We start from the raw sequence: 10,490 nt of genomic DNA, 5'->3' as shown, positions 1-10,490 counted from the left end.
TGAGGGTGTTTGCTTGTTTGGGATAATTTGCACATGGGTGTTCGACTGGGTTGAGGATCACTAAACTGTATATGAGCTGAAGGGCCTTCGATTAGTCTTAACTCATTGTTTCCCAGTATAAATAGTTGTTCGTGTTGTAGGATTAATTTGTTCAGTTCCTCCTGTTCTGTGCTTGTAAAGTGTTCCCAGTTTTGTTCCCTGATTTTCTCTTTCAACTTCTCTACTCTAGTACCTTCTAGTTTTACCTGGTCATAATTTGGTAATAAATCATTGTGAATTTCCCTGGTAACATTTATTGTGTGGTGTCATATCCCTAGTTATCTCGTATGAGCCCATGATAGTTCCCTTTTGATACTTCTGTGCTTTCTTTGAGTTGTTAACTAACAGTATATATATTGAGCCTTCTTCGTTTACATCTATTAAGCACGGATGGCTGTTATGGCTATAATTAACGTGGGGATATACTATGAGACTCTTGCCGGGATTCTCTCACAGGGTTTGCCATGAATTTATTTTGGTATCACAACTAACACCACAGTCAGACGAAAGAAAGAAAGAGTTGAGTAGGCTCACTTCCAGACTGCTGCCACTCTCACCCCTTGTACATCTCATCACCTTAATTTTACCCACATTTATCTTCAACTTTCTTCTTTCACACACTCTCCCAAACTCTGTCACCAACTTCCTCAATCCCTCCTCCAATTCTACTACAAGTGCAGTGTCATCAGCAAACAACAGCTGGCTCACCTCCCACTTTTCTCCATTTTCTTTAACCATCTCCAATCCCTGACCCACCACCCTTGCATTTACCTCTCGCACCACCCCATCCATGTATAAGTTGAACAGCCAGGGCAACATAACACGTCCTTGACGAAGTCCCACCTTTACCTCGAACCACTCACTCTCTCCATTTCTAATCCTGACACATGCTCTACTACTCAAGTAAAAACTCTTGACAGCTCCTAAAAGTTTTCCTCCTATCCCGTATATCTGCAAAACCTCCCACAGTGCCTTCCTGTCTATCCTGTCATAAGCCTTTTCCAGATCCATAAAAGCCCAAAAAACATCCTTACCTTTTCCTATAGCTTTCTCACATATCTGTCTTACCACAAAAATCCGATCTACACAGCCTCTACCTGTCCTAAACCCACACTGTTCCTCACCAATTACTACCTCTGTTCCTCTCCTAATCCTCTCAATCAAGATCCTCCCATAAGCCTTCCCAACTACACTTAACAAGCTAATCCCTCTGAAACTACTACACACACACTTGTCCCCTTTTCCCTTGTAAAGTGGAACTATACAGGCACTCCTCCAGTCCTCCAGCATTCTACCCTCTCTCCAACAAACATTAAATAACCTCACCAGGCAGTCCACCATCACTGTACCTCCTTTTTTTGGACATTCTGCATGGCATCCATCCAGACCAGGTGCCTTACCTGCTCTCATCATCTTAACTGCCTTTATTTTCATCCTTCCTTATTTCTTCTCCATTTTCCTCACTCATCACGATCATTTTCTTAGCACTTCCCACTGCAACTATCTCGCCCTCCCTATCCTCCTTCACATTTAGCAACTCCCTAAAATACTCTGCCCATCTTCCTCTTACTGCCTTCTCTCCCATTATCATCTCTCCATCTGCACCTTTTACCTTTTCTTCTCTACTTGATTTGCCTCCTCTTCCTCTCTTAATTTCTTTCCAAAACATCTTTGCTAGAATATGTTGGTGTAAAAAGAGAACTGTCTCTGCATAATGATATAATTTTGTATAGAAACAGAGTATTGATTCCTGTAGAATTAAGAGTTAATGTGTTAAACCATTTACATAGTGGTCATAATAGTGTCAATGCAATGAAAGCAGAGGCTAAGAATTGGATATGGTGGCCAAAGATAGATCAAGGCATTGGAGAAATCACTAAGAATTGTAGCATTTGTTTTAAAAACTTTAAGAATCCTAAAGCTCCAATACTGTCTTGGCCGAACACTGGTAAACCATGGTCTAGATTGCATATAGACTATTGTGGACCTATTGAAGAGAAATATTTACTTATGATTGTAGATTCACACAGTAAGTTCTTGGATGTTCATTTTGCTACTGCTGCACCATTGACAATTACTCTAAGGCATTTAAGGAATTCTGGACGTTATAGTGTCTGATAATGCCCCTAACCTGGTTTCTAATGAAATGGAGGAGTTTCTAAGGAAAAATGGTATTAGACATGTAACACCAGCTCCTTATCATCCATCCTCTAATGAATTAACAGAAAAGGTAGTAAGAATATTCAAAGAGGGAGTAGAAAAGTTTCAGAAAGGAGATATGTATACCTGAGTATGTAGGTTCCTACATAATTATAGAAGAAATCAATTCTTCCACTGGTAAGTCTCCAGTAGAGTTAACGTTTAACAGTTTTCAAGGGTACTGTAGAAGCTGTTAGAGTGCAGGACAGATCTTCCAGTAAATTGAATAATGAAGTGTTTAACCCTTTCCATACGGTGACGCCTACATAGGCGTCATGAGGAGCAAGTGGGTACCCGAGGATGCCGATGTCGGCATCTTGATAATATTTATTGTAGTTGTACCTGCGTGATCCCCATACTCTGTAAACTGGCTTCATCATATTTTCTATGGTTATCAAAATTCACAGGTGAAAGAGAGAACGAGAAATACAGTGGTGACTTTATTTTTTATAATGTGAGTATTATGACGCAACATCGCACATCTGGCAGCTAATGCTGCCCGCGAGATTTTGGCCTGGAGTAAAGGGGTTAAGAAGAAAGATCCCTTGTATGGACTGAATGATGCAGTGTTTGTTCGCAATTTTGGTAAAGGTTCTCCGTGAGTGGAAGGAAAGATTGATGAAGTGCTTGGTTCAAGAAATTATAAGGTGAAGGGTCAAAGTTTGGGAAATATTATTTGGAAAAGACATGCGGATCAATATATGCCTAGATTTGTAGTTGAATTTGGCAAATCAAAGAGTAACCATTCAATTGATACTTCCATAGATAACTCTTCTGTTAGAGTAGATGTTTCTAGCAAGCCAATGCTCGATTCACTTGTGTCTGAATATAACCCTAATATAGAATCTCCAAAAGAGGACCTTGTAGGTAATAACCAAGATTGTTCTGTACAGACAAAAGAAATACAATGTTCCAGTCACATCCGTGGACCACCTGATAGGTTGGATTTGTAACTATAAGTTATGTGTTGATTAAAAGGCGAGAAATGTAGTGTTTTGCAACCCTGTTGCAATGGGATGAACCCTATTGTCATGATCATTTGAGATCATGTTTTGATTTTGTAGTCTCTTCCAGACTGAAAGGTTGAAGTAAACCCTACACTTAAGACATCTAGTGTGTATCACTCTTCATCCACCCCAGAGACAGTAGAAAATCCAAGGGCCTAGTCTACTGTGGGCCCTTGGTGGATGCACTTTTGCCAGGTGTTCACTAAAGGTTTGAGGTCCTCTTGGAGAATGAGGGCTGCCAGCTGGCATCTGCCTTCCATCCCAAGTTTTGTCTGATCTGGCAAGAGAATATGACATCAACAAAATTGCCAAGGTGTGAAAAAGCATGGAGAGTATAGTTGAGGAGGCCATAAGGCAACAGTCTAAAGAAGTCCACAACAACAGTTGAGGCAGACACCCGAGAATAGGATGACTTATTTACTGATGTCATGCAGCCAAAAATAACAAGCAGGAGCCAGAGGTCATTAAAAGCCGAGACCCAAAACTTGGTCAAGATCTGGTTGGAGACCAGCTCCAAGGGTTTGCTAGCAAATATTGCATTCTTGGGAGAGCAGGTGTTGGTGGATTTATTCATTAGGTTCAACTCAGCTATCCCTTCCAGAGTTGCAGTAAAGCATATGTTTTCTACAGGCAAGGACATCCCGAGGGCCATATCATCCCTGTCTAATGAAAACTTTGTAATACTAATATTCCTGAAAGGGAACATGCATTTTGTAAAAAAAAAATTATGCAAGTACCTCTTAATGCTATTAATAAAAGTTTTTTTGGTTTTAACAGTTTTTATATACTTTTACATGGTATTAAAAATGGACTGATTTTTTGTAATGTACTTTTATGATCAAATCAATGGATTAACAGTAACTTTCATTACATTCCTCTTAAATTAAAGGATTAATGAAGTTAACTTTTTGGTGGATTAGCTACTAACAAATTTAACCTTTTGGTTAACATTGTCCAGCTCTGCTAATTAGTCAATGACTGAAAATTACAGTGCATCATGATGACTACATTTGCTTTGGATTCATTTAATCTGAAATTATACATATGGAAAAAAAATTAAACTGGTAACTAGATCAATCATTTGCCCTGGTCTCTTGCAGAAGACCTGTGGAATCCAGGAAACCAGCAACTGTAGAATACAGTTAATAGTCTCTATTGAAATTACATGTTAAAAAAATCAAGGTATGCTGGCTTCACATAAAGTAAGACCTTAATTAGGACATAAATTTCAAATACCAAAACTCAACAAAAATATAATCATGTTTATAAACAATATATTGTCAAACTAATAACTTCATATACTAGTATGTCCTTATATACATTTGTTTTCTGTGTTTAGTAGTGACATGATATTGTTCCATTGTCAAAATTCAACCTAAACTTATGATTAAAGAAGTGGATCCATGAAAGACAAAAAATCAATACTGAGAAAATTTGGTTAATGAATATTAACTTGCTTTTTCAAATTTCATTCCTGTTATCAATCCTAAGAAATTGTGCTGATGGTTGCTAAACAATGAGAAAATTTGGTTAAAGAATATTAACTCTTTCTTTTGAATTACATTCCTGTTATCAATAGTAAGAAATTATGTCCCATAACCTTGTATAACCATTAGTGTGTATCATGAATTCATGCTAAAGGTTACAAGCATTCAAATCCTGTCATAAGAAGAATCAAAGTCCTCCTGGAATATCCCCAGTATTCAGTAAAATGAAGTTTTCAAGTCTGTTCTGAAAGGCTACCATCCTCTCATCATTCTGTAATGTTGAAAATATATTCACTTAGAATAATGCAGCCATAATCCAAGTAGAGGCAAATTTGACATGAATATTGTTACTAACTCTGTTAAGATAATCTGACATAACTTCATGGGTCATCTGTATGGAAAACTGTATTTCTTTACACCTTTTGAAAATGTGGTATTTTTCAATGTTCTTTCATGACCTCATGATGTCTCAGTAGTAGAGCAGATTAAAACTGATATATAGTATATTCACAAAAAACATCATCAATTGCTCCCTTTTTATGACAAGGAATGTACCAACGAAAATCATCGTGTAACCCAAAATAACCTCTCCTTTATTTCCAACATAATTTCACTAGTGCATACTATTCTACTTCTGGTACTCTGTAATATATAGCCTCAAAATAATCTTAACTCTGCAGACTAACATCTATAACATCACACTCTCTTTTACTATTGAGGCCTTGACATGTAAGTGGTAACTGGAGGCACCATTACATGGTATCACTTCCATCTACAAGATGGAAATGCCTGCTTCCTGAAGGCAAAGTCTCCACCTATTTCCATACCTAATACAAGTGCATTCCTATGACCTAGTCCCTGATCCCTAGGCCAGGCCTGGAGCCTTAGTTATGAGATCTACACATAGGAACCATGGATGTCACTGGCTTTATGGATGTTGTGTATGATTGGAAATGTGATGGTCTCATATTTGCTTAGTTGTGGGTTCAAATTCCACACTTCTCTCTGATTTCCAGTAGTGACTGTTATCTGCTCCAATGGACAAGTGCATAGGGAAAAGATGATGGCATTGATCACAGCTACACACTTTCTGGTGTATGATCCTCATCACCTAAAGTTCCCATAAATTGGTCTCTGAGGCTGCTATTTAATCAACTAAACATATCTTCACTTACCCTCCAGCCAAGAAGGTCCTGCAGGTCTGCCTGGTGGGGAAGATGAGGGACTGGGGTTACACCTAACAAGGAGTAGCCAGAATATGCTGCAACAGCCTCTTCATAGAGATGAATGGCTGCAACTGCATCCCAGGCTTCTACAGTTGAGCGAAGGGCAAGACGGGCATGGGAGGCTGCTACCAGAGTCCTGTTTATTGTGTACAATTCATCTTTAGTCTAATGACATATGGAGCAGTGCACTATGTATGATTTATTTCAAGGACCACAAAAACTAAATTGTTTACAAAAATTTACTTGCACACACAAAGTTGGAGCTGTATATGAATTTTAGGCTAGGTATGATAAATTGGAGAGTAGGAAAGGGACCCAGTGAGCATTAGTACTTTCCTGTGTACTACAATCAGGTTAATACACTTAGGTAAGTACGAAGAAATGGTGAAGAAAATACTAATCACTTTGATAAGACCAAGATTGGAATATGCAGCAACGATGTGGTCACCAAGTACAAAAAAATGTATAACAAAACTTGAAAGAATACAAAAAGCAATTACAAAATTAGCACCAACACTCTCAAAACTATCATATGAAGAGAGACTAGCAAAACTTGAGCTACAGATATTAGAGTAAAGAAGAGAGAGAGGAGATTTGATAACTATGTATAGAATCATGAAAGGTATAGAAACTATTGATAGAGAGGATCTAATAAAATGGGATGAAAGAAATACAAGAGGACACAGAAAGAAAATCAAGAAAGACAGCTATAGAAGAGATCTGAAAAAGAACAGCTTTCCTCACAGAGTAATAGACATTTGGAACAAGTTAGATAAGAAAGTGGTGTGTGCAAAAACAATACATGAATTTAAAAACAGTTTAGATAAAATGAGATATGAAGACGGGACACCACAAGCATAGCTCCCCTTCCCGTAAAATACAACTAGGTACATACATTAATAAACAAAATTGAAAAAATAGGAGGAATTCAGGGCAAGCTGTTGGAATGGATGAAGGACTTTTTAATTGGAAGGAAGATGAGAGTGGTTCTTAGGGATAAAAACTTGAAATGGGAAGAAGTAAAATATGGCGTCCCCCAAGGCTCTGTTTTGGCTCCCTTAATGTTTGCCATATACATAAATGATATGGATGAAGGAGTGAATTGTTACATGAACTTCTTTGCCAACGATGCTAAATTACTCAAGAGAGTGAAAACAGAAGAAGATTGCAGATCGCTACAAGATGACTTACATAGAGTATGGGAATGGAGTCAGAAACACGAAATGAATTTCAACATCAAGAAATGTAGCATAATGGAGTTCGGAAAAGGCAAAATAGAGTCTCAGGAAACTGTATGATTGCAGATAAAGAAGTCAAAAAAGTTAACTCAGAGAGGGACCTAGGAGTAATTATCTCAAGTGACTTGACTCCTGACAAACATGTAAACAAGACATTTGGAGAGACTTACAATCTGTTAAGATCTATGAAAGTGGCTTTCAATTACATGGATGAAGAGATGGTTAAGAAATTAATTGTTGCATTGATAAGACCGAAACTAGAATATACTACTGTATATCATTGTGGGCACCAAGCACAAAGAAAAACACAAAGAAGTTAGAAAGAATCCAGAGAGCAACGACCAAGATGGCACCTACATTATAAAATTTTACATGTGAACAAAGATTGGAGAAATTACAACTGATAACACTAAAGCAGAGAAGGGAGAGAGGTGATTTGTTGACCATCTTTAGAATAATGAAGGGAATGGAAGTTCTTGATAGAGATGACCTATTAAAATGGGACAAAAGAGAAACAAGACACGCAAAGAAACTAAAGAAAGACAGTTACAGAAGAGACCTGAAAAAGAACAGTTTCCCACACAGGGTAATTGACATCTGGAACAAATTGAACAGTGAAACAGTTAATGCCAGAAATATACACGAATTCAAAAGCAAACTAGATGTAGAGATACAAAAACGGGTCAACATGAGCATAGCTCGTCCTGGAAAATACAACTAGGTAAATACATGAATTTAAGAGCAAACTAGGCACTATGAGATACAAAGACAGGCCACCATGAGCATAGCTCCCCTTCCCATAAAATACAACTAGGTAAATACACACACACATACATACAAATATAATTGCAAAAAGATTGACACTATTTTTGCATGGAGCCAAAAATGGGAAATGAAGTTAAAAAAAAAAAAATAAAAAAAAAAATGCAAAGTACTGAAAATGGGCAATGGTGGCAAAAGACTATCCATAAACTATTCCTTAAAGAGAGCAAGATTTGGAAGTGTTGATAAACCTGTCACCTGACAGACATATCAACAGGATTGTGGGAGAAAAATATGGACTACTGCAGAATATCAAAGTGGTGTTTCACTATATGGATGAAGAGATGATGAAAAAACTTGTTAAAACCCTTATCTGTCCAAGACTGTAAACTGTAATATGTATCAGTAGTATGGTCCCCACACAGTGTGAAGGATATAAGCAAGATTGAGAGAATACAAAGGGCATCAACCAAAGTGGTCCCCAACCTGGCAGATAAACCATATGAGGAAAGACTAATAGCACTGGGTCTTCCAGCTTTGAAAGACAAAAGAGAAAAAGGTGATATCATTACAGTATTCAGATTACTAAATGGGATAGATTGTTGTGCCGTTACGAGAGGTAACGGGGCTTTTTTATATGTCCGTGTATCCCCATGTTTACATATTTTTTGTAGTAAGGCTCGTTTCCCCTCGGAAGAGGTTTTCAATTTTGTTTTTTGTAATGCTTTAATTTTAAGTATATTTCGAGCAGAGGCCTCTTCTGTTCGAAAAATCCTTCCTTGCAAGTTGTCTGCAAGCTGTGTTGCAAGATAACATCTCATTATTTGTACAATGTTCACTTTAAGAATTAGAATTAAGAAGGTGTGTGAGACCGGTTGCCGTTGTGATGTCACGTCACACTTTAGGCGCCAGTCTGGTTCTAAAACTCGAAAGTTGTACACACCCCTCTCCATAATCAACTCAGTGAGTAGTAAAACCCTTTTATATTAGGTTAGAGTGTACTAGTGGATCCTTGGAAATACTTTTATATCATGTGTAGCTTTTAGCCTTTAGTAACTACAGTCCCATTTCCAGTTTTCATCATTCCACCGTAACTATCGAAATTCCTTTGGGTCCATCCTGCGTGATGGATCGGATCTGCAATAAAGACGCATCTAACATTCCCGTGAATAAATAACCTTCCGTCCCAAGTCTGTCTACGTCACGGACGCTATGATGCTGATTGTCCATTTGATCTGCGGAGTCCCCAGTTGGCTCCGCCACAATGAAAATGAGTGGTAGCAGAGCGTAGTTAGAGATGAAAGGAGTATAAAAGAAGAGGATATAACCAGACCACGCTCTGCACGCCGTTGCCAAGTTTAGATTCGCCTCGTCGTCACCACAACAAGCGACAATCAAGTGTCGCTAGTGTTCCGCGTAGCAAAATTGCAAGTGTTTGCGTAGTGTTGTGAAGTTGCCGATGCGGGAAATTAAGTGTGGTGGCCGATGCGGGAAATTAAGTGTTGTGGCCAATGCGGGAAATTAAGTGTAGTGATCTCGTGTCGTCTTAGTAATCGTATCCGCGCGCAAGGTGTTGATGTGGCAACAGCGTACGGGCGCCAAGTCCCACCAGTGTTTACATAACAAACCCCATCGTGTTTATGTAAGCATGTTTTTTCCTTTTGAAGGCAAAGCTACCTTGCCTAAAATCCTGTCATATGTTAATATAAGCATGCGACTAATGTGCATTTTTAGATTGAACCAAATGTAGGGTTTAATCTGTTGTTGTCTACCTCAATAGTCGTATAGTTAGGAGTGTGGTAACGTACTCCGTGGTTTTCGTTCAAGTTGAGTTTTTTCCTTGCCTTCCTTATCGTTTACTTTGTCTGTCACTGTTTCTCTCGCTAGGCAATATGTCTTCCACCCACAGTATAGATGAAGGACCCGTCTCTGGTAGACTCAGGACCTTAACTGCCGAAGGGCAAGAGGTTTTTCAGAGAGCGTCTGATCAGCATGAAGAGAGGGTAAAGGCGAGTAGAGATGGAGTACAGGCCTTATTAGAGGACCCGAATCATAGTCCTTGGTTGTATAAGGCCCACGCTGTGTACCAGGATACTGTAAAAAGGTATCTGGAATTCTTAATGCGTGAACGTACTTCAGAAAGTCTGGCTCGTGCTGAATCAGTGAAGCACGAAGACAGGGATTTTCAGGCATCTTTTCGTCAGGTAATCAGTAATTATGCTTCCTCTTCCTCAGTTGAAGTCACGGAAGAGGAACACCACACTGAACCGTTTTTACAAGATGACCCGAAGTCCAGTCAAGTTCCTTTATCCCTCGCCGACCACTCTGAGTTTAATGTACCCCCTTCCATGAAGGGCAGTTCGAGAAAGTCGGTTAGGTCAGGTCGTTCCAGTAGCACCAGTGTTAGTGTTGCAAAGATGCAACGAGCCAAGGTGGAGACCGCTCGTATTAGAGTCAAGTTTGCCGAGCAAGAAGGTCAGCTTATGAAGGAAAGGGCTGAAAAGGAAGCTCAAAGGGCAAAAGAAAAGGCTG

The 10,490-nt window shown here is 38.8% G+C and overlaps 1 protein-coding gene across 2 annotated transcripts in view; it reads right to left on the bottom strand.

The window, feature by feature from the left end:
* Positions 1-4,038: 4,038 nt before the first annotated feature.
* LOC143029157 (minichromosome maintenance domain-containing protein 2-like) overlaps positions 4,039-10,490 on the bottom strand; it is a 134,653-nt gene continuing 128,201 nt past the window's right edge. Inside the window, exons 13-14 of one of the 2 annotated variants that reach the window (XR_012966773.1) lie at positions 5,908-6,094; positions 4,039-5,003 (exon numbers count right to left, since the gene is read on the bottom strand). Coding sequence is in view for 1 of the 2 variants with exons in the window: in XM_076191635.1 (XP_076047750.1) it covers positions 4,920-5,003; positions 5,908-6,094 (271 nt within the window). In the remaining variant the exon portion in view is untranslated. The remainder of the gene's footprint in view (positions 5,004-5,907; positions 6,095-10,490) is intronic. The other variant, XM_076191635.1, reaches the window with a different exon arrangement.

Source organism: Oratosquilla oratoria, chromosome 10, assembly GCF_046742065.1.
Source record: "Oratosquilla oratoria isolate Oo_2021 chromosome 10, ASM4674206v1, whole genome shotgun sequence".
Lineage (NCBI taxonomy): Eukaryota > Metazoa > Arthropoda > Malacostraca > Stomatopoda > Squillidae > Oratosquilla > Oratosquilla oratoria.
This window is presented reverse-complemented; position numbering and strand designations above follow the sequence as displayed.